The sequence below is a fragment of the Sphaeramia orbicularis genome, chromosome 5, assembly GCF_902148855.1.
Source record: "Sphaeramia orbicularis chromosome 5, fSphaOr1.1, whole genome shotgun sequence".
Classification (NCBI taxonomy): Eukaryota; Metazoa; Chordata; class Actinopteri; order Kurtiformes; family Apogonidae; genus Sphaeramia; species Sphaeramia orbicularis.
The window spans coordinates 21775087-21800253 of NC_043961.1; the positions used below are offsets into that span (position 1 = coordinate 21775087).

The 25167-nt window shown below is 36.3% G+C and overlaps 2 protein-coding genes across 2 annotated transcripts in view; both read left to right on the forward strand.

The window, feature by feature from the left end:
* Positions 1 to 5326, forward strand: part of synpra (synaptoporin a) — a 64827-nt gene extending 59501 nt beyond the window's left edge. Inside the window, exons 5-6 of the mRNA XM_030135425.1 lie at positions 1341 to 1532; positions 3671 to 5326. Of these exons, the coding sequence (XP_029991285.1) occupies positions 1341 to 1532; positions 3671 to 3907 (429 nt within the window). The 3' untranslated portion in view covers positions 3908 to 5326. The remainder of the gene's footprint in view (positions 1 to 1340; positions 1533 to 3670) is intronic.
* Positions 5327 to 10991: 5665 nt separating this feature from the next.
* LOC115420172 (interferon-induced GTP-binding protein Mx-like) lies at positions 10992 to 20460 on the forward strand. Its single transcript, XM_030135424.1, has 12 exons — positions 10992 to 11316; positions 12579 to 12716; positions 12806 to 12960; positions 15197 to 15335; positions 15425 to 15623; positions 15715 to 15793; positions 15888 to 16010; positions 17802 to 17937; positions 18043 to 18201; positions 18304 to 18380; positions 18465 to 18695; positions 19953 to 20460. Exons 1-12 carry the CDS (start codon positions 11130 to 11132, stop codon positions 20199 to 20201), a joined length of 1872 nt encoding a protein of 623 aa, XP_029991284.1. The 5' UTR covers positions 10992 to 11129; the 3' UTR covers positions 20202 to 20460.
* Positions 20461 to 25167: the final 4707 nt, after the last annotated feature.

Here is a 25167-nt window from a genome sequence, read left to right on the forward strand (position 1 = left end):
ACAGAGTCGGGAACACAAACCAGGTCGTTGACGAGCAGGCAGGATAGGAACAGGCAGATTCGGTGGTCGAGGGACGAAAACGGGTCGAAAACAGGCAGACAAACGAACAGGATCCAAAAACGCTGGTGAGTGAGCACAAGTTGTAGAACACAAACTGGCAACTAGACAGGGGAAGACACAGGGTTTAAATACACAAGAGGGCGGGAAGACAATTGGACACAGGTGGAACACATCAGGGTGGAGCCAGGTAATCAGGGAAAAGGTGAACACGATCAGGGAGAGGAAGTAAAGACACCAGACAAGACACATGAGGGAAACTTAACAAAATAAAACAGGAAATGACAGACAAAACAGAAAAGACAGACAAATCCACAGTCTGGGAGCAGACATGACAAGACAGACTTTATTGATCAAACTGCCCCATTTCTATGTAAATAAGCCTCATTGCAAAAACCTTCCAACTCCCTAAAGACCACCATAATGAACAGTCGACTCTGGAATCAAAGGTTGTGAGTTTGATCCATGTTTGGAACAGTATACATTTAGTAGGATTCATATTCCTCTACCTATGTTTTGAAGAATGACATAAACTAGAAGCACTTGGAGAGCGCAGACCTCCGCCAAGGCAGATCAGTGCCCCAGATTTAGATGAAAATTTCAGGAAATGTTGATACTGGCACAAGGAACAAATGATTAAATTTTGGTGGTGATCGAGGGTGGGGTGGGGGGGCACTGATCTGCCTTGGCGGAGGTCTGCGCTCTACGAGTGCTTTTCTAGAAAACACAGCGCAGACCTCCGCCAAGGCAGATCAGTGCCCCCCCACCCCACCCTCGATCACCACCAAAATTTTATCATTTGTTCCTTGTGCCAGTATGTACGAGGGCCGTTCAATAAGTTCATGGCCTCACCCAGAACAGAACAACACAGACTGATAATTTATATTTTATTTTTCAACATAATCTCCATTTACAGCAATGCACTTGGTCCATCGATGTTCAAGCATCACTATCCCATCACGAAAGAATGTAACATCCTGTATTATAACAACCAGTATTTCTGGGTGAGGCCATGAACTTATTGAACAGCCCTCGTACATTTCCTGAAATTTTCATCCAAATCTGTCTGTAACTTTTTGAGTGATCTTGCACACAGACAGACAAACAGACAAACCAACACCAACAAAAACATAACGTCCTTGGCAGAGGTAAAAAAGTGCATCAGACATTCACATATTTTAAATTCACATGTTCCTTTAATAGAGTTGCGTCTGCAGATCCAGACCTTACCCATTTCAAAATTTGTTTTTGTCATTTGTCCTTTGTCTCGTTCACGCCGTCAGGACTTCGTAGTGACAGTGGTGTTCTCCTTCATGTGGCTGGTCAGCTCCTCTGCTTGGGCCAAGGCTTTGTCTGATGTCAAACTAGCCACAGATCCAGACGAAGTGCAGCTCCTCATCTCTGCATGCAAAGAGCCGACCAACAAATGTGGCTCTGTGCACGGACCGCGCTGGTCTGGACTCAACACCTCAGTGGTAGGAAACACAGAATGAGTGAGTGAGTGAGTGAATAAATAAATAAACAAGTGGTGCAAGCACAACAAACACCGCCCCTCGCACATATTGTAGCTTATTTTGACATTGATCCAGCTGATGTCATCATGTCTATGCATGTGATGATGTCAGCATATCAGTTGCTTCTATATATGTGCCAAGTTTGAAGTAAATTGAAACAAAATTGATGTTTTTTTAAACATGTGAAATTTTGCCCATTATACGTAAATGGGAGAAAAAAATATTCATCAAAAATTTTAACTTTGACCTACTTGTTGTATTTTGCACATCTTCCCTGAACAGTTTCAAGTAATTAGAGGAAAAAGGAAACTTTTACATTTTTGTTTATTACAAGCCAAACGAGTCATTTTTTTGAAATGGAAAGATATTCAAGGACCCACAGCGAACCAATGGATTAAAGAAATGTTTTCTAACCTGGCAATGGAAAAGCTGACGTACCTGGCTAAAGGGAAGATCAAAGACTTTTATAAGATTTGGACTCCTTTTTGCAATTTTTAAAGGACTTGTCTGTATAGTCAATTAAGTTGTGTCTGACAAGTATGTTTTGTTGCACCGGGAGTGGATGCTATTGTGTGCATGGGGGGTGGTAGAGATTGTTTTGATGTGTTGTTTTTTGCTTGTTATTATAAAACAATGAAAAAGGACAATAAATATATTTATGAAAAAAAAAACTTTGACCTACTTTTCTGGGTCACTGCCAATCTATCAACCCAATTTGGTGTTAATTCAACCAATAGTTTTGCTGCTACAGATATTTTAAATTTTGCCCATTATAAGTAAATGGGAAAAAAAAAAGTTTTAAAAATTCATAAAAAATTTGATCTGTGACCTTCTTTTTCTAAAATGTAATCACATCTATTACACTGGGTTACAAAAAAATGTTTTTTGCAAGTTGTCTAGGTTTTTTCAACTGAATTAGGACCATTTTGCACCGCTAAATCCAAAAATGACATCTGTTTTTCTCAGTCAGGTCAGGTTTTTTTGCTAATTTGATTTTGAAAAATTTGATCTTCTCACAAAATTGATTACATTTTAGAGACTTTATCAGTTGATTTTTTTATATAGTTCTCACCCAAAATACAGGGGTTGGACAAAATAATGGAAACACCTTCACCTCAAGATGATAATGCCCCAATCCATACAGCTAGAATTGTTAAAGAATGGCATGAGGAACATTCTAATGAAGTTGAGCATCTCATATACGGCCGGCACAGTCCCCAGACCTCAACATTATTGAGCATTTATGGTCAGTTTTAGAGATTCAAGTAAGACGTCGATTTCCACCGCCATCGTCTCTAAAAGAGTTGGAGGGTATTCTAACTGAAGAATGGCTTAAAATTCCTTTGGAAACAATTCACAAGTTGTATGAATCAATACCTCGGAGAATTTAGGCTGTAATTGCCGCAAAAGGCGGACCTACACCATATTAAATTATATTTTGTTGATTTTTTAAGGTGTTTCCATTATTTTGTCCAACCCCTGTAGGTTTTAAGAGAAAAAAAATCATTTTCTAACAGGATGTATTTATTATTTATTATGTATTCACCGCAGATGTAGCAGAATACGTCAGGCTTATTTTTGCAAGATCTTCTAGTCGAAGCCATTTCATTCACCTGTAATATTAAAAAAACCATTAATCATAAATTGGCAAAAGTAAAATCTTCAGAACTCGTTTATTGCAAGAAATATGAAAGAATTTTGTATCATATGATGTGAAAATGCCCATAAATGTAAGCAAAAATGTTAAAAAGCCAATATGTAGCATAGTTCAGAAAGTTGACCTGATTGAGCCAAATTAATGTGATTTTTGGATTCAGCACACCAAAATTATCCTAAATCAGCTCAAAAAACTTAAACAATAAATTTGTTGTTGTCCAGTGTTAATAGCAATCTATAAACCAAATTTGGTATGAATTCAACTAATAGTTTTGCTGCTAGAGTGTTAAAAAAACAAAGAAACAAACAAACCGAACCAAAAACAATACCCCTTGCTTCCTCTTTGTGGGGCGGGGTAATAAAATGAATGAATAAATGAATAAATAAGACTTTCTGATCTACCCCATGTTTCATATCTCTCTCTCCCTTCTCTTTTTCTCCAGGTCTTTGGGTTCCTCAACTTTGTTCTGTGGGCAGGAAACATCTGGTTTGTCTTTAAGGAGACCAGTTGGCACAAGGGTGCTTCAAAGTTTCCAAACGCAGCATCTGAGAAACAGACCGGCGCTTTTAACCAACAGCCATACAACCAGGGTACTTTTGATCAGTCAGGGAGCTACAACACTCAGCCATCTGAGTATAGCCAGGTGGGAGGGCCCACGTCCTACTCCAACCAAATGTAGTCATGCCTTTTTATTTTCCTGCATTTTAAACCAGGGCCAATGGGGCTGTGGGTGGGTGGGGCTTAAAGAAAAGAAGGGCAGTGGGTTAAACTTTCATCTTCTACACAGTTTGGTCAGTTTCAGTCTGTCTGTGCAAGAAAAACATAAAAGGTCGTAAAAAGAAAGTGTCAAAGAAAGACGTCTGTGAGTCAATACTACGTACACCCATTGTAGATACAGGTATTGTTGGGTATTGTACAAAATAATTAGACATAGTCCTCTTCTCCTTCTCCTTCGGAGGTGTTGTTTGCTGAATATTGTACTTCTTGTGGTTTGAAACATGTTAGTGACAGTTTCTCTTTATCTGTGCTCAGTGGACACTCATTCTTTTGACTGGATGTCTCTTTCAAACTAGTTTGCACTGTTTTTGAAGGGGAAAAGTGCTCTCTGTTTGTACAGTTTCAAGTGCATGATGTTGTGTGCAAATGTTCTATCTATGTGAAAACAGGAAAAAGAAACGTACATTTTAATCTCTTAAAGTTTACAGAATTTACACTGCCCTTACTTCTGGAAGTTTAGTCAGGTTCATTTTGTTATATTTGTTTTTAATCTAACAGAACAGCCAAAATATATTTGATAATGACGTTTATAATTCTGATACACATTTAGGTTAAATATAGTGCAGGTCGTTGTGAATTTCATGTATTACTTTTGATGTCAGACAATTTGGAAGCAATAACTGTACACAACAAATTAATCTATACAGGATTTATATCAGGAAAAATACATACATCACCCACAATTTCATGTTTTGTTTTTTTTTTTCCATTTTTGAATTTTTTAGCACTTTTTTTAAACAGGAAGATTGACTTCCTTGTTGTTTACAAGTGGCTGCTCCTGCTACAAGTTACTGTGACTGTTTTCTATGCTACCCTGAGAATACTGGGAAAATTATTTAAAAAAAAAAAAAAAAAAAAAAGTATACCTCTATTAAGCATGTCCACAGTAACCATGTATCTTGTTAAAGCCCTGCAAAAAAGCACATCAGTTCCACAGTGAAAATTCAAGAATCATCAACGGTGGGCTCATACCTGTACATAACTATAATGGAGCATTTGTTTACTTAAAGCGACAATTCAGGTTTGCAAAACTATAAACGTCTGTGCAATTCATGTGTAGTGATTATGAAAGGATCATTTTGGTTGCTGTTTGTTTACATTAATATGACTTGTGCAACCCCGTCTCCTTACCTCCTAAGCATGTGGCTTGCATCAGTGTAACAAAGCCGATTAAACACCCATGTATGTATTATAGTCTGATGTCAATAATATTGTGTATGGATCCATTTACTGGCATTAGTTTCCTGAGTGCGGATGATACTTTACAGGCATTTAAAGCAAATAAAGAAGCACAAATTTGTCCATATTTGATGGGCATTTGCATCATGTTTCCTGATTTGTGTGAAAACAGTTCATTTGTTCTCAATTAATATGATTATACATTTTGGTAGTTCTTCCCAGTTCAACTGGTCTGGTTTAGCTCTTTTGAAAACACTTAGTCTCTCATCCTTCTTTAGTTTTAATAACTGGTTGGGGAAGATGAATTTATAAACCTGCAGGGGGGAGTGGTCTGTGTAGGTGTTCATCCCAATTAAAGTGTTGGGGGGTGTGTCCCTGGGGTAGGGTCGTTGGTAGGTATTGTGTGTCGTTGACCAAAGGGGTGGGCCACTGTTCAAATTCTTCAATTGTTTGGTTTCAGGTGAGTCCAGGTCAAGGTTATTATCGTTAACGAAAACGAACGAAATAACGAAAACTAGAATTGAAAAAACATTTTCGTTAACTGAAATAAATAAAAACTATAATTAAAAGAAAAAAAACGATAACTCACTGAAACTGTATTGTGTGTTTACAAAACTAACTAAAACTTATAAAAATTATGGATAAAATTCCCTTCGTTTTCATCTTTGTCAATGTCGGATTGATACGAAAGCGATTTATTTCACTCTAGCAATTTTAGCTAGCGGCACCATACAGCACTTCACACTCAGTCACTTCTTGTCGCTTGTCGTTTAGTCGTCTTCTCGTCTCTACTCTACCTGGAAACATGGAGACTAAAGTTGGGAGAAAGCAGCAGAGTCCTGTCTGGGATTTATTTGAATACGACAGCGAAGAAGAGAAAAAGATACGACAAAGCTAAAATTAATACTAAAACTAAGCATTCAGAAAAAAAAAAGATAACTAATTAAAACTAGAGAACGTCCTCTAAAAATGAATTAAAACTAACTGAATTAGAGAAAAAAAAGTCAAAACTAAATAAAACTAAACTATAATGAAAAATCCAAAACTGTTATAACCTTGGTCCAGGTATGGAAGGTTGTTGGTTGAAAACTTTTTGGTAATGTTATTTAAAATGGTGTTGTAGGTTTTTAATAAGTAGTGTCTCAGACCTTGGCAAATGAGAACCTACACAGACACTAGTCGCTTTTCCATTGGACATCTGCGCAAAACTTTACTGATATTTACAAAATGTCGAAAAAACAGAAGTGCATAATGTCGTTTTTTCCATTAAATCACAAATGCGATAATTTGTTTATTTATTATCGCAAGATGACACGAGAAGTCATTCCATAAACATGGCTACCAACGTAAACATGGTGTTGATTTACAGATATATTCATTATTATTACATATTACCCCTCTATCTCGTACTAAATTAAAAAATGATTGGGTTTCCTGGTGTCCACACATACCGCGACATGTTTTGTCTTCTTCTTCTCTTGCTGTAACGTACGTCAACATCCATTTTTTTTAATTCATCTGACTCTAGTTGCAAAAAAAGGTCTCTCCATTGCAGTTTTGTGTAATATACCATTTGTGCTACACTAAAAAAAAAAAACACCTCTTCCCAGCGCAAAAATTTTTAATCAAAAAATGAGACTTTTGGCGAAATTGTCATTTTTCCTTTAGGTAAATTTTTTTTTTGCGCAATCTATATTTGTGCAATTTGAGGGTCAGCGGAAAAGCAACTAATATGATCATACACTTTTCTCTCGAAGGGGAGGCAAGGGGTATTGTTTTTGGTTCAGTTTGTTTGTTTCTTTGTTTGTTAACACCCTAGCAGCAAAACTATTGGTTGAATTCAAACCAAATTGGGTTTATAGATTGCCAGTTACCCAGAATGTGATTACATTTTGGGAAAAGTAGGTCAAAGTAAAACATTTTTTCTATTAATTTTTAAAATGTTTTTTCCCCTATTTACTTATAATGGGCAAAATTTCAAATTGCTATAAAAACATCAATTTTAACTCAATGTACTGTACTTAAAACATTGCAGAGATATAGAGATTAATTTTAGACACCACTCTGCAAAATATCTGAGTGATAGCTTGTTTTTGAAATATTTTGTTACATTTTTTAAAATCTTTTTCTTTTCCCATTTACTTATAATGAGCGAAATTTCAAATGTCTATAAAAACATTAATTTTATTTCAATTTACATCAAACTTGGCACATATATAATTTTCATATTTAACAAATATTAAATAAGGATGAAAGAGTTGATCGATGCCAAAATAAGATACAATACATGTGAGGGGCGGGGTTTGTTGTACCTGGCCCCACCTGTTTCTAATGAATGCAGTATTTTACTTAGTATGATAGAACTATGTCCTTCAAGTACACAGTAGATACATTTAGAAGAAATGTGGTCATCCTGTTGATTTACTCAGAGGCCCATTCCTCTCAAGATTAGACTTCTCCTGAACCCAGATCAGCAGAACATCCTGCAAATGAAGAGGAGCATGAGCAGAGGACTGATCAGTGAGGAGCGTCCTGGAGGCAGCTGTGTGATGTCAGTGTCTCCTCAGTTTGTGAAAGAAGACAGCCTGAAGGAACCACCCTCGGAACCACCCTCACACTTCCCCAGATTACTGACTGACATCCAAGCTGAGCCTGGTTCTGGTGGATTCAGAACATCTGCATCAGTCAGCGAAGGTGAGATCACCTGTATCATGAATTCACACAGTTATAGATCCCGAGGGAAAATTTAAAAGGTGAGGAGACACTAGATTCCTGTTAGTGCGTCACCATGGGTGGGGCAGTGTTAAAAAAAAGTGTCTGATTCAGTGTCATAAAAGCTGCAGTATGTACCTATGTTCCTTTTCTTCAGTGGTTTTGCTTTACTGTGTGTTTTAAGGTCAACACAGGGTGGAATAACAGAAAAAGACAAAAAGAGAAAAGTTTTACACATTTTTACTAAAAAAGGCACTCAGAATGAACATCAATAAGACATTTAGGATGTTGAACATGAACGCTTAACTGGAATACAGTGAACAACAAGTATTTGAATTTTGAACCAGTAGTTTTTGTTTTGAGGCTGTCTTTTTCTAAAGCAGTCCAGCTGCTGTTTGACACCTGGTTGAACTCCAAAAAACAGTACACGGTCAAAACTTGGTCAAAACACAGAAAAAAAATCCAGAAAAATCAACACAACACTGCAAACAACAGTAAAAACAATAAATGACAAAGACAACAGTGTGAGGGAACAAAAAGGCCCAAACCGTCTATTTTTATAGCGAGTCAGTCTCACTCACTGCTCTGTGTTTTACCCCCTGGTCCACAGGTGGTGGAGGGTGCACTGAGCATGCTCAGATGTCTACGGACAGAACAAGGTCTGTTCTCTCAGCATGTTTTGAAATGTTTCTTATTGAGCAAACAGTTTAATTTTTATTAATAGTTAAAATAAATCATACATTCAGAACACTCACCACAGACACATCAGGGTTAAAGGGTTAAGTACCATTTCCTAAACAATACTTTTTCAATACTTGAACAAGAGAAAGTAACATCACTCATAGTTTTATTTTTCAGTTCATTGGGGCTTTTCTACACTCATTTCTATCGCATAAAAACACTGTTTGAAGTTGTCTGCTGGCATAATATAATTAATATGTAGATTATTGGTAGTGAAATGTAGTATCAATTGATACCATACAGTTTTTACTTACAGCATCTAAGCCTTAAACATACATACAACTGTGTCTAAGACTAGTACCAGTACCAACTGCTGTCAAATTTACCTGCTGACTTATCTGCTAAATTTAGTTTAGAATTTTAACATGCAAAATATAGAAATGAAGAGAAGCAGACAACTCAGATTACATTGATTACAACTGATTACACTGAACCACTGTGGGCATAGAAATACTATCTGTGTGGTCCAGACATGCAACCACTTGAAATATGTTCAATCAATCAATCAATCAATCAATCAATGTGGTCCTGTGCAGCAAAAAAAAGAGCTTAAAAAATACAACTGATTCAAAATAGAGCTGTCACATTGGCTCTAGTGCTATTGTGAACAGGAAACCTGACTTTCAGACCGACACAGTGAGGAATAGAGGTGTACAATATAATCATGGCACCAGACAGGTTAGCATGAGACACCTTGAACTTCCCAAACCAAAAATTAATCGATTGAAATATTCTGTCATTTACAGGGCCTCCAGACTATGAAATAAGTTATCTTTATACATCAAACACACTTAAAGCTCATTTTCATTAAAAAAAACCCACTCAAACAGGAACTACTCAAGGAAATACAGGGTTGCAAATGATTGTTTTGACTATCGCAATCCAAGTTCCTGTTCAGATAAAAGTTTAAATGTTTTATGGCGTATGTGTTGAGATGAAATGTTCAGCTGGCTGATGATAACAATGAACTGTGAACTTGTTTTTATTTATGTAAGTATTTTGTAACTGTATTTGTATTTTAACAGACCCCAGGAAGAGTAGCAACCACTATGGTGGAAGCTAATGGGGATCCATATAAACAATAAACATCATAACAAAAGTTATCTCATGACATTTTACATTTAGAGCTGGTCTAAACCAGACTTTTAAGCTAATTTACAGAAACCTGACAGAATCCTCCAGGAGCAAACACTTGTTGACAGTGGAAGGAAAAATGTCCTTTTAATAGGTACAAACCTGGAGCAGACCCCAACTCTGGAGGATGGTTGTCTGCCTTGACCAGTGGGGGTTAAAGAGAGGGTAAAGGAATAAAGGAAGAGAGAGAGAGTGACTGGAAGACTAGAACAGCTGGTGCTAGTATAATTACCAGTAGCTAGAACAAATGTCCATAACTGTTAATACTACTACTCCGAAAACAAGTATTAACAGCGGATATACAACTACTGCAACTGTTAGTACCAATAATAGAAATGTATACCATCCATGAAACTAAATAATAAACACTATCACAACTATGTGCATAACTGAGTGAAACGAGTATTGGTGTAGGCACCAGTAAGGTGAGATGATGAGTCTGTAAATGACACTAAAAGTCAATAACACAAGTTCAGTTTCAGGTTTGTGGAAATGAAAGAGGATCAAGTAACAAGTACACACCGTTTTTGTTTTTTTTTTTCTTTCAACCCATTACCACGAGTACACTAACTTATGCAATTTAATCCACTTGTTTTTGGGGTTTTTTTGGTTTTTTTTAACAGTTCCTTCAGAAAAAAGTAGGCCTCACAAGTGAAATCAACTACAAATTATTAAGTAATAAATTAAAAAACACAGCAGACTTAATCATAACTTCAGAGGAACACTACATTTATTATATATTTTTGTTTATTAATTGAGTATTTGGTGTGTGTGTGTGTGTGTGTGTGTGTGTGTGTGTGTGTGTGTGTGTGTGTGTCATTCACATCATATGTAGTTATATATACATTATTATAGCAAGTGAATTGAAAAAAAGCATGTTTTTAACAAGATTAAAACACTAACACCAAACTTTTGCACTTGACTGTGGATGTACAGTTCTGTGACACTTTGAATTCTATAAACTCAATTTAAAAAATAAGTAAATGTTTCCAAATCCATACTTAAAGAATATAAATATAACAACAGTCTGTCATAGATCAGATAAATAAAAATATAACATATTCTCATGAAGTGTAATGTTATGGCAAATACTATGAAGGGGGGATGGCACATTTGGCTGCTACGCCCTCTAGTGTCCAAAAATGTAATGAATTTAAAAAAAAAAAAGTTCAGTTTCATTTTCCTAGTTCAGTTGCACTTTCCTCTGAATGTTTCTTGTGGGTTGGTTATACCTTCATCAGGAAATAGTGTGATCATTTCCATCCCTTGAATTCAGACTCAACAGTGCGTCTTTATTCTTCCTAAAAAACAAAACAAAACCAGGAGATCCTTAGTGTTTGTGACCTGCTGTAACCATCATGAACACACTGAACCAGCAGTATGAGGAGAAGGTCCGGCCCTGCATCGACCTCATCGACTCCCTCCGTTCTCTGGGAGTAGAGAAGGACCTGGCGCTGCCTGCCATCGCCGTGATCGGAGACCAAAGCTCCGGGAAGAGTTCAGTGTTGGAGGCGCTGTCAGGGGTGGCTCTGCCCAGAGGAAGTGGTAGGTCCACAAGGTTTATCTGTAGATTCTGCACGCACATGAGGTTCCATAATGCAAAAGTTGTGTGTGGAACAAAAAATGAATATTTAAACTTTAAGTAATTTTTCAGATCAGTGTTTCTTTTTCACACACACACACACACACACACACACACACACACACACACATATATATATATATATGTATATATATATATATATATATATATATATATATATATATATATATATATATATGTCAGTATTTTGGTGTGTAATATTAAAGATGCCATCAGAAAGTATCTAATATACAGCACTGTGCAAAAGTCTTTGCCCCCCTTTAACATTATTGTTTATGCAGGGTTGAAATGAGCAGACATTCTCATTTTCTTTTCTTAAGATAGAAGACACAAAGAATTGAACTAAATAGGTTCGAAAGGTTGAAGTGACTATTTAGTGCAGTGGTTCCCAACCTTTTTTGGCTCGTGACCCCATTTTAACATCAAAAATTTCTGGTGATTTATTTTTATTTTTTTTAATTTTTTTTGCAAAAATTAATTTATTTTTGATCATGTATTAGTTTGCTTTACTATATTGCAAATAAATGTTAATTTTAAGTGACATTTAGTCTATATAATCTATATTATTATGGACGGTGGCAGAAAAGCCAGGTGTAGATTACTGCACAAAGTGAGAATTTTATTTTCCTTGGTCAGGATATGTACAGTCAGTCCAGCTTAGATTTACAAGGCTGACAATTAATACTGAACAAACAATAAGTCAAACTGTGAATTATGAAAGAGCTGCAGCATCTGAAACTGACCACAATCAACATTTGACAGATAAACAGAACCACAGTGCTTCAGTTTCAGCTTCACAGTTTGTCATGTCTTTTGTGTATTGTGATTATCTCTCTCAACTCACTATATATTTTCTGTTACTATTACTATAGAGTGGCCTTTTATAGTGGCCAGCCCAAAGCACACCTGTGCAATAACCATAGTGTCTAATCAGCATCTTGATTTGCCACACCTGTGAGGTGGATGGATTATCTGAGCAAAGGAGAAGCACACACCAACACAGATTTAGACACATTTGTGAACAATATTTGAGAGAAATAGGCCTTTTGTGTGCATAGAAAAAGTTTTGTATCTTTGAATTCAGCTCATGAAAAAGGGAGGCAAAAACAAAAGTGTTGCATTTATATTTTTGTTCAGTGTAGATTCTTAGAAGCCTGGGCACAACAATATAGACATGTCTGTAAGCACTCACATTACAATGCAGGTATTGTGACACGGTGCCCACTTGAACTGAAGATGAAAAGAAAGAAAAAGGGAGAGGAGTGGTATGGACGGATATCCTACCGGAATCATGACGAGAAGCTAAACAATCCTGCCGATGTGGAGAGCAAGATTAGAGAAGGTACTGTGCATTAAACTTTACACATAGTTTTTGGTTGATTTTTATATGAGTGTGCATATAATGTGTATATCATGTGAAATTTTCTCCAGCTCAAGAAAGTTTGGCTGGGGCCGGGTCGGGGATCAGTGATGAGCTCATCAGTCTGGAGATCGCCTGTCCTAATGTTCCAGATCTGACACTGATTGACCTGCCGGGCATCACCAGGGTGGCCGTGAAGGATCAACCAGAGAACATTGGAGATCAGGTAAAAGGGTGCCATAACACTGTAGAACTCAGGATGAGTCTTGGTCATGAAACAAACCTCAAGGCCACTTTTTGAATGTCTAGGTCTCACCTGTGTTTTTTATACTATGTTAAACAAAGAGGAGTCTGGACTTTTATTTCAAGATCAATTTAGACCACAAGTTTGGGAATATGACTAATTTGTTGGATCGTTGTTTATTTAATATCATAAATGAGATGATGTCTGGGAACCAGCTCAGACCTGCAACTACAGCTCTGCTACTACAAACACACTGACACATGTTTCACCACATATTTCCCACACTCTGGTTTTGGTATCGTTCTAGTTGTTCTTAGCCACAGTCTTAAGCCAATGGATCCACATAACTTTTGCACTGATTTAGTGTCAGTAACATTCTGTGTGGTTGAAGAGGTCCGTAGAAGCCTATTTGAAGAATGAGATACATTGGGGCACAGTCAGGGGACTATGAACATAGGTGAAAAAAAAACAAAAACTTTAAGATAGACTTATTTTGTCAGAGGCCTAACTGTTTGGGAGTCCTAAAACCAACTTTACTGTTTCTAAATTATGTCTACAAAAAAAGAGAGCCGACTGATTTTCATTGTTTTAAAAGACTGTATTAGACGTCTGCATTTACATTTTTGTTTCATACTTTATTTTCCTGAGAGAGTACTGGTTTATATTGCAACCTTAGGTTTTAAACATTATTTACACTTAGAATTATTCACTCAAAGCATGATATTGGGATAATATTAAAGCTATACCTACCGATGTGGCATTTCTCACAGCACTTAGTAAAAGTTTGAACATGAACAACCTGCCTCACTCCAAAGCCCCGCCCACTTCCCCCTGCCTGAGCTCTGATGCTCCCTTCCTCTCACCTGATGCGGAGGTGGAGACGGAGGTCTGATCCGCTTTGGCATGTTCGTGGACCCCTCCCTCAGTAATCAGACACATCATTCACCTCCCGTGGGCCTGCGGCTCCTGTTTCATCAGTACACCCTGTATTTAAGGGTCTGGTCTGTGCAGCGCTGGGTCAGTGTCTTCACTCATCACCTGGGAGATGAGGTGCCCAGGCGATGGGTGCGCACACTGTGAACGCGTGGCCTCCGCAAATTTTCCGTGGACATTTGAGGTTTCATAGTCCATGCATTTATCATCCTACATCATCCTACATTGTGTGACACCAAGTACATGTACCTGTATGAGTCCCACGGTCATAAAAGCTGAGCTTTGTGCAGACCTGTCTGTTTTGTCCAGTACACCAAGACTTCCGGACTTTTATCTCCATCCTTCATTCATCAGACTCCTGTTTGTTCTCCTTGGTTGTTGTTTCTGTTAATAAATACAATTTCTCCCTTCCATATGTGCATTTGAGTTCTATCCAAACACATCCCTAGACAGTAGACTGTGGTCAGTGACAGGAGAAGCAGCGCGACTGAAGCATCAGATTCAGAGGGACCCATATTGGATACGGAACGGCGATAATGGATCAGATGCTGGACGGCCGTAATGGATGATTGACAGGAGGCTCAGTCAGGCACAGCCAATTATTTCATTTATACTGAATAAAATGATTGGTCAGAATTTTATCAGAAATATGAGCAATATATGAGAATTAAACATTTTTGAGTTTCAATAACTGGTGGATTTCTTTTACATTTTAGTTTGACACATGCTTATTAGGAGCATTTTAAGATCACAAAAGAAAAGTGTGAAAATGCCACATCGTACGGTATATCTTTAAATCAATTGTGCTTGACAGATAATTTTGGTTACCAGCCTCGAGGACTTGACAATTTACTCTACGTAACCAGACCTCCCCTCATACTGATATCCCCCAATCCTAGACCCATTATTTTTTTTCACCAAAATTGCAGGATTTGCAGTCAACAATATATGTGACACAATAGTAATGTTGATTTTGGCAACTTCAAATGAAAACAGCAACTTTTGATATGTTGAAAAATTTGCCAATTTTTGATGTCGTTTTTTACCCTATGGAACCGAGAAGTTTTTCCACAAAGCTTTCAGTGAAAATGGCTGAAACTGACAAATGTCTTTCATGGCCTCAAAGTACTAGAAATACCCTTTCCATCCATGTATTACACTTATATGTCAGGTAAATGTAGGCTGACTCATTATCATCTGAGCAATTTTTTTACCCTACGTGACCGCTTGACCATGCCCATTGATGCTTTAATCTCTAACTTACGTTAGTCTTCAATATTTTCAGATAAAATCACTAATTGAAAAGTTCATTAAAAGACAAGAGACCATCAGCTTGGTGGTCGTTCCATGCAATGTGGACATTGCCACCACAGAGGCTTTGAAGATGGCACAGGAAGTGGATCCAGATGGAGAGAGGACTCTGGGTAAACAGACGTGGTTGACGGTACAAAAGCTTATCCAGCTCTTGCTGCCTCTCAACTCTTATAGAATCTCTCTTGCGCCTTCCTCTCAGGTATCTTGACCAAACCTGATCTGGTTGACAAAGGCACAGAACAGACAGTAATTGAAATCGTCCGTAATGAGGTTATCCATTTGAAGAAGGGCTACATGATTGTCAGGTGCAGGGGTCAGAAGGAGATCACAAAGAACGTGTCCCTCAGTGAAGCTATCCGAAAAGAGAAAGCCTTCTTCAAAGAACATGCATTTTTCAAGCAAGTATTTGTTAAATTTGCAAGGTATTTGCATTGTTTGAAGTGACTGATCTGCATATACTCAAAGTACTTTTTTTTTTTTTTTCTGTAGTGTGCTTTATGATGACGGCCATGCCACTATTCCTAAATTGGCTGAAAATCTCACTCTGGAGCTTGTGCATCATATTGAGGTGAGTAACTCTAACCACTTCCCCTACTACCACTTATTAGTTCTCTTCTGCTTTAAAAACTTTGAACCATGCCTGTGATATTTTTTTTTTTCAGAAGTGTCTGCCTCAACTGGAAGAGCAGATAAAGAATAAACTCATCCAAACTAATGCAGAGCTGCAGAGATATGGTGATGGACCTCCAACCGATAAAAGTGACAATGGCAGTTTCCTTATTGATGTGAGTCATGTCCTGTTTTGTGTTGTTATATGGGGTTATAAGTAGTATTGATATTCTAAACCAGGGGTCAGCAATCCTGGTCCTTGAGAACCACCATCCTGCATGTTTTAGATGTTTCCCTCTTCCAGCACACCTGACGGTCATTATCAGGCTTCTGCAGTTTGATGATAGGCTTATTATTTGAATCAGGTGTGTTGGAAGGGGGATACATCTAAAACATGTAGGATAGTGGCTCTCGAGGACCAGGGTTGCTGACCCCTGTTCTAAACTATCAACAGCAGGGGGAAGATGCATGCCAGAATGCCCTCAAAGCTAGCAAATCTACCAATTAATTAATGCTGCGTCTCCACTGAATAAAGTTCAACAAGTTTTGTCCCTCAAATTATTTTAGTCAAAACAACAGTGCTTCTTATCATCTCCACATGCTGCTTGGCTGAGCAGATACTAAAAAAAGGTATTGGGTACCAGATTCCACGTTCTTTTACATAATGGAAACAAAAAGTTCAAGTTGAGTGGAGCTGGTACCACGTGATGGAAACTCTCTCAAATATTGTCAGCTCTGTTAGCTTAACTCTGATTTTTGACAGAAAAAAACAGAGCTGTTTATGAAGTTTCCCCACATTATCTTATCTTATCTTATCTTATCTTATCTTATCTTATCTTAAAACATCTGCAGTAAAACCAGAATTTTTTGTTTTCCATATGGTTTGGTTGGTAAAGAACTGCCCTAAAGATCTGTTTGGAATTGTCCGAACAAGGTCAGACCTATCACAGTTTAGTCTGAATCGTGCGTCATCAAATAGTAAATTTGACATACATAATAGAGGTTGACCAATATGAGTTTTTTGTAAGGTCGATGCTGATTTTTAAAAAATTTAGTCAGCCAATGGCTAATATCTGCAGGCAATTTTTGAGGCTGATACTTAGGCCAATTTTTTTTATTTAAAGCACATAGACTGTAAAATACAATTAAAACACTCAGATAATTAAGATTTTTATGCAGCAATATAAATGAAATTATTAATACACATACACATTGTACTCTTTTAGCATTTACTGAACTTCAAGTACTGTCCACACAGATACCTGATCAAATATCTTATAACATTTTTACTACTGATCAAATATCGTCTTTCAAAAAAAAAAAAAATTAAGGCCAATAGCCGATATTGAAAAAAAATCAATATCGGTCTACCTCTAGTATATAACACTATAACATAGTAACTTTATACATTCATAAGCCTCATAATCAGACTCATCTGACTTCAGCATTGAGCTTAGTACATTTACTTTAGAGCTGTGTCCAGCAGTGAAAACAACAGCAAAGCTTCTATTTTTATCAGTAACCGATTTTCATCCACAACTTGATATTAGCGTTAGTTTTTACCCTTGGCCACACTGGCTGCAGGGTATTGTCATCAGTTGGTCATCCGTCTGTCTGTCTGTCCAAAACCTTTGGCATGCAATGATAAGTCAGGCTACTGGGGGTAGTAGTGCGCCTGATAAGTCAGGCCGAGGGTTTTTAAGTGTGCACATGTTATGTTTAACTCCATGGGAGGGTGGCAGATTGACTCACTACTCCCTCTAGTGGTTGTATACATTCACAGTGACATGCCAGCCTGTGACTGAATAAATTTAGTTCATACTTCTACAATACAGAATACTGATGTGACATCTTTGACATAATATCAGGAAACTTTACACACACTGTCCACACCAATAGCTCCATTGAGATAACTCACATGTGTCTACTTTGATTGACCCTGTTCTTTTTATCTGAACATTTTTTAGAAAGTGACTGCATTTCTTCAGGATATGATCAGTCTCACAACAGGGGAGGAACAAAAATTTGGAGAAAATATCTACTACACACTGAGACAAGAGTTTGAGAACTGGAGGTCTCGAGTAGAGAACTCTGGCCGAGCATGTAAGTACATCACTTTTGATGTTCTAGTTTATTGTTAATTAACCACTGTTTGAACAAAAGTATTTTATGTTTAGCTTTTCTTTAACAAGCTTATTTATAATACAGTCAACTCGAAACTCGAAAAAGAGGTTGCTCAGTATGACATAAGGTATCGTGGTAGAGAATTGCCAGGATTCATCAGCTACAAGACTTTTGAGCGAATGATCAAAGAGCAGATCACACTTCTCGAGAAGCCTGCTGTTCAGAAACTCGAAGATGTAGCAGGCAAGTCTCATGATAATTTTTCAGTGATTACAGAAAAAGCAAATTACATTAATTACCTTTTCCTCTTTATTTGTGCTATGATTTTGCCTTTTTGTTTTTTAGAAATGATAAAGGAACGGTTGTTTAATCTGGCAGAGAACAGTTTTGTTGGATTCCCGAACCTCATTAATGCAGCTAAGGTCTCAATGTTATTTTCCATTACTTATGTATATAAGACTGTAAGTATGAGTTCAGTATTTCGTCACAGTTTCTTTGTTTTATAGTTTCAGATTGAAGCCATCAGTCAGGAGAAGAAAACTATTGCTGAGTCTATGCTGAGGACTCAGTTCAAGATGGAGTCGATTGTTTACACCCAGGACAGCAGATACAGCAAAAAGTTAGGGAAGCGGAAGAGAGAGGAAGATGCACTCAAGGGGTTTAACCATATCAGAGCAGAAGGTGACACCTCAGCCACCCTGAAAGAGATGATGAAACATCTGAAATCATACTACCAAGTACGTGCCATTTAATGTTGTGTGATTTGTTGAAAGTATCAGTGCACAACATTAGTAATGATTTGTATACATAAGTGCTGTGAAAAGTTTGATGCAGTTGTAGTTTTGAAGTTTCTGTTAAAAAATACACAAAAACTTTCATAGTGGTTCTCCATGGTCTGACGGGTTGCTTATTACATTGAAAACAGCCTAGAATTACAAACTAGATTACTTTGGGTCTTCGTTTTTATCAACATGTTAATGAAAATGAGAAAAAAGCTCCTACACACTCATCTTGCTTCTCTCTCCCTCTTTTTTTTAATATTATCAATGTTTCCATTTTTTCATTTGATAATGAGCTACTCTCAGACATATATACAATATTGTGCAAAAGTCCAAGGCCAACATTAGGTTTATTGGTTTCATAATGAGTTATAGTGACTCTGTTTTTGTATTAAGATCAAATCTGGACATATAGGAAGAATGTACAGCAGTAAACACTAAAGTTTCAGGGAATGAAACGGCTTCTATAAACCAAAGAGGTATTATTTAGTGTGACGTCCCTTTGTGCTTTAACCCTTTTGTTGAGACAATATGACATTCATGGCATTCATTTTCTAATGTTGTATACCAAGTTTCATTCAACAAACATCTAATATTTTTAACAGTGTGTGCTGCTTCTTGTCATGGGGTCAGAGGTCACATTTAACATTGACTTTAGCCTTTGATAAACATTCAAACATCATTTTAAAGATTTAAAGTTACAGTGTGTGAGGTTTTTTATTGTTGTTTTCAGAGTTCACCTCTCAAATATATTTGTTGCCGAAGTAGGTGTGCACAGACTTTTTTTTTTCAAAACCATGAAAATTATAGTCATGTATGATCAAAGCAGAAACAAACAAGTTATTTCGCTGTGTTGGAGGAATTGGTTAATTATGAATCGGAACTATTCTGAAAATTATTTTAAAAATAGGCACTTTATTTATAGGCTGTCTTATATCTGCTGTTGATACTGTATGTGGTGTATTGTTTTTATGTCTACAATGTTGCCTTTATGTGTGCTTTTATGTCTGGGGACTACGAATGGAAATTATCAATTGTGCTACCTGTATTTACAACAATTTTGCATTGTTTATTTATTAGTATATGCTGTCCCATTCAAATAAATGAAATCAAATCAATCTGGAAATGCAGAAATTTAGGGATTTATTAAGTCAGCCATTATATTAAAGTGAATCTTGTAAACAATCTAAAACTATTTTTCTCACCAAATCCCAGATTGCTGGTAGTCGTCTGGCTGATCAGATCCCCTTGGTGATTCGCTACCAGATGCTGAAGGAAACTGGAGTCCAGCTGCAGAGGGAGATGCTGCAGATGCTTCAGGACAAGACGAGGATTGAGCTCCTGCTTAAAGAAGACTGCGGCATAAAGAACAAGAGAGCCAATCTACAGGGTCGCTGTAAACGCCTGACAAAGGCACACGCTCGCTTGTCTGAATTTCACAACGCCAGGATGATTGTGTTCTAGATTTAAAATCAAGGTCAAGTTTATTTATGTAGCACATGTAAAATGCCACAAAGTACCCAAAGTGCTGTACAAACTTGGAGATAAAAATACAAGATATGTAAAAACTAGTAAAAACAAGTGTTGCTAGGCACAAGAAACCCCGCCCCTCACACATATTGTAGCTTATTTTGGCATCGATCCAGCTGATGTCATCATGTCTATGCGTGTGGTGATGTCAGCATAACAGTTGCTTCTATATATGTGCCAAGTTTGAAGTAAATTGAAGCAAAATTTATATTTTTGTAGACATTTAAAATTTTACCCATTATAAGTAAATGGGAGAAAAAAAAAGATTTAAAAAATCCATAAAACATTTGAACTTTGACCTATTTTTCCCAAAATGTAACTATATCTATTCTGGGTCACTGGCAATCTATAAACCCAATGTGGTATGAATTCAACCAATAGTTTTGCTGTTACAGACATTTGAAATTTTGCCTATCATAATTAAATGGGGAAAAAAGATTTTAAAAATTCAGAAAAAATTGAAACTTTGACCTATTTTTCCCAAAATATAATGACATCTATTCTGCATCACTGGCAATCTATAAACCCAGTTTGGTATGAATTCAACATACGGTTTTACTGCTAGAGTGTTAAACAAACAAACAAACCGAACCAAAAGCAATTCCCCTTGCCTCCCCTTTGGGGGGGCAGGGTAATAAAAACAAAAGTCACACACTTGTTTTGAAAGCCAGTGCAAATAGGTGTGTCTTTAAAAGAGATCTGAAGTGCTCAGTGGACAGTGCATGTATGATTTTTTGAGCCAGAATGTTCCAGAGCCTTGGACCCGCCACAGAAAAGGCTCTATCACCTTTAGTCTTTAGATGGTGTTTTTTAAACATCTAAAATCAGGCAATTTCAACCACTTGTATAATAGAGGAGGTTCCTGTTACATTATTAGATGTAAGATACATCTATTTCATATATTAAGTGGAAGCTTTGTCAGTTTAGTTGGATAATAGTTGTGTAGTGTTGTTAGATGTTAATGTGTGTGTTTGATGATTTTATGGATTTTCAATATTAGTGGTTTTTGGGAACCCAAGCTCACTACTTGCAGTTTATCATACCTACCTTAGAGCAAAATTTGGCAAAAGACTTGTTACGTATTATACATTTCTCTAGATGCATTTCTTGTCTGTTGCTCTACTATGACCTTTCCAGAGAGGGCAAATTTAAATCAACCAAACTGTCTTTAAATAACTTTTGCTTTTCAGTGGTTTATGTGTTTCCCTCATTTAGACTATTTGTGTTCACTTTCACCAGACATGTATCCAACCTAAATGTGATGGCTTAGGTGTTGATACATAATAAGCCTAATAATAAACCCAATGCAACCAAATAAACCTTGGTATTTTTCATTACTTGACATGACACATTATACTCTGGTAGATTTCTTTGAGTAGATTACAGGCAAATGAAACTACTATTTCATTTCAGTGGAACTAAATCTGTAAAGTTTCTGTTTCTTGACAAGTTTTTTCTGTTGATCTCTCAGTGAATTTGTCATTTCCTGTCTGCATCAGTCAAAACTGTAGCTTTTATTCACTTTTTTTTTTTATCTGAAGTGTTTTATCAAACAATCTTTGTTTACAGGAGACAGTTAATAACCATCACAAACAATGCATTGTCATGAGAATAGTTTTTCTTAATGAGACAGTTACAAATAAACTGTAATGCCATGAAATTTTGGAGATGCCAGGTTTGGTTAGACCTTGCAGTATGAGTAAAAATGAAACTTACTAAAAAAAAATAAAAAATAGGAGTGGTTGTGGTTGTGGATGAACAGATGTCAGCACTTTGCATATCATCAAACTGAGACACCATGCAGCATCTTAATGTAAATAAAATATTTGCATTGTATTTCTATTTAACTGTGCTAACTGAATTGAACTGAAAATATTCAAACTGGTTTCACAGCTACTTTTGATCCAAAAAGGATCTGAATGTATATGAAAATACAAAGCAGCTGGAAAATTAGGGTTAAGACTGTTGTTGAAATGTGTTGTATTAAGCAGAGATGTTTAGGTTAGGTTTATTGATAGTTTTTTTTTTTTTTTTTTTTTTTTTTTTTTTTTTTTTTTTAATTTAATATATGTATTATGACATTTACATGTAGAAGATACTTCTGACAGAACTTACTTGGGTGGAAAATGAAGGACTTTGAGAAAACCACTGACTGAGTGCCACTGTGGTCCAGGTCCAGGTGTAGATCTGACCACACCTTCAGGTATAGGTTTAGGTTTATTGATAGGTTTTATTGATATTAAATTATATTTAATAATATTAATGGATATTTAATCTAAGTATGATGACACTTACAATAGATCTTACAATAGTGAAAACTGAGAGACTGAGAGAAACCACACAGAATGAAGGTGTGGTTACATCACGGTGGGAAGAGAGGCAGATGGAGTAATTACCCGTCATGCTTAGTGCCTACAGTACAAGCTGGTGGGGGCAGTGTTATGATATGGAATTAAGTCAATGTGGTCAGGCCATGTGTTTAAAGAAAAGATAGATACTGTACATGCAGGGGTGCTGCCAGGGATTTGAGGCCCTGTGGAAAAAAAAAATAAAAATAAATAAATACTACTTTGGGCCTTACCACTTCAGTGCCACAAACCGTGGAAATCTTTAAAGTGCAACACTGTGCAGGCATAGATCAACACTCTGCTTACAATAGATTTTATTATTTTTGTGCAAGGTTGATGAGAAAGGTGCAGGCCACCTTTTACATAAAAAAATATGTCAATGATAACAGCATTAGATTTTTTTTTTTTTTTTTTACTTATTTACAAATGCAATATAATAATGAAATATAATATATAGGGTTAGCACCTGTCATGAAATGTGTGTGTGTGTGTGTGTGTGGGGGGGGGGGGGGGGGGGGGGGGGTAAAAAGGACATGCAGAAATTTAAAATAGGGACGCAGGAATAAATAGGCTTGGAGAAACAAATAGAGGAAGAAAATGCAAGAGGAGGAATACTGGGGAGGTAAATATGACTGAATAAAAAAAATGCCAATAAATTAATAAAATGTCAGATGAAAATAAAACAAAGAAATAAATAATTTTGGGGTCATAAAGAGATGAAGAAAATGTAAATAGAAAACAATGCAAAAATAAATGCAGGGATAAAAAAATTAAACGAAAAAATATAAATAAGGACAAAATAAATAAATAAATGGTACAGTAGATAAAATGTTAAAGTAAAGAATTAGGGTTTTTAACACAAAATGAAATTAAAACGGTTAGAAATGACAATGCAAATAACCATTTTTGTCACATTTTATAGATAAGGTCATAGAAAATATCGTTTCATTTTTTGTGCCATATATTGGCACATGAAATAACATTGGTCAACAACAAATTCATTGTTTAAGTTTTTTGATCTGATCTAGGATAATTTTGGTCTGCTGAATCCAAAAATCACATTAATTGTGCTCAATCAGGTCAACTTTCTGAACTATGCTACATATTGGCTTTTTAACATTTTTGCTTACATTTATGGGCATTTTCACATCATATGATACAAAATTCTTTCATATTTCTTGCAATAAACGAGTTCTGAAGATTTTACTTTTGCCAATTTATGATTGTTTTTTTTTTAACATTACAGGCAAATGAAATGGCTTCGACTAGAAGATCTTGCCAAAATAAGCCTGACGTATTCTGCTACATCTGCGGTGAATACACCATTGTACCTAACAGGAATCCTGTTAGAAAATGATTTTTTTTCTCTTAAAACCTATTTTGGGTGAGAACTATATAAGAAAAATCAACTGATAAAGTCACAAAAATGTAATCAATTTTGTGAGAGGATCAAATTTTTCAAAATCAAATTAGCAAAAAAACCTGACCCGATTGAGAAAAACAGATGTCATTTTTGGATTTAGCGGTGCAAAATAGTCCTAATTCAGTTGAAAAAACCTAGACAACTTGCAAAAAACATTTTTTTGTAACCCAGTGTAATAGATGTGATTACATTTTAGAAAAAGAAGGTCACAGATCAAATTTTTTATGAATTTTTAAAACGTTTTTTTCCCCATTTACTTATAATGGGCGAAATTTAAAATGTCTGTAGCAGGAAAACTATTGGTTGAATTAACACCAAATTGGGTTGATAGATTGGCAGTGACCCAGAAAAGTAGGTCAAAGTTTTTTTTTCATAAATATATTTATTGTCCTTTTTCATTGTTTTATAATAACAAGCAAAAAACATAACACATCAAAACAATCTCTACCACCCCCCACCCACACAATAGCATCCACTCCCGGTGCAACAAAACATACTTGTCTGACACAACTTTATTGACTATACAGACAAGTCCTTTAAAAACTGCAAGAAAGGTGTCCAAATCTTATAAAAGTCTTTGATCTTTCCTTTAGCCAGGTACGTCAGCTTTTCCATTGCCAGGTTAGAAAACATTTCTTTAATCCATTGGTTCGCTGTGGGTCCTTGAATATCTTTCCATTTCAAAGAAATGACTCAACTGGCTTGTAATAAACAAAAATTTAAAAGTTTCCTTTTTCCTCTAATTACTTGAAACTGTTCAGGGAAGATGTGCAAAATACAACAAGTAGGTCAAAGTTAAAATTTTTGATGAATCTTTTTTTCCTCCCATTTACGTATAATGGGCAAAATTTCACATGTTTAAAAAAAACATCAACTTTGTTTCAATTTACTTCAAACTTGGCACATATATAGAGGCAATTGATATGCTGACATCATCACATGCATAGACATGATGACATCAGCTGGATCAATGCCAAAATAAGCTACAATATGTGTGAGGGGCGGGGCTTGTTGTGCCTAGCAAGACTTGTTTTTACTAATTTTTACATATCTTGTATTTTTATGTCCCTGTTTGTACAGCACTTTGGGTACTTTGTGGCGTTTTTGTGGCATTTTTTTGTAACCCAGT

Bases quoted from the DNA above. Each gene is read 5' to 3' on its own strand.
- LOC115420172 (XM_030135424.1), top strand. From the start codon at position 11,130: ATGAACACACTGAACCAGCAGTATGAGGAGAAGGTCCGGCCCTGCATC. The intron at 15,336-15,424 runs GTAAACAGACGT...CCTTCCTCTCAG, and splicing joins AGATGGAGAGAGGACTCTGG to GTATCTTGACCAAACCTGAT. The intron at 16,011-17,801 runs GTGAGTCATGTC...AACATTTTTTAG, and splicing joins ATGGCAGTTTCCTTATTGAT to AAAGTGACTGCATTTCTTCA.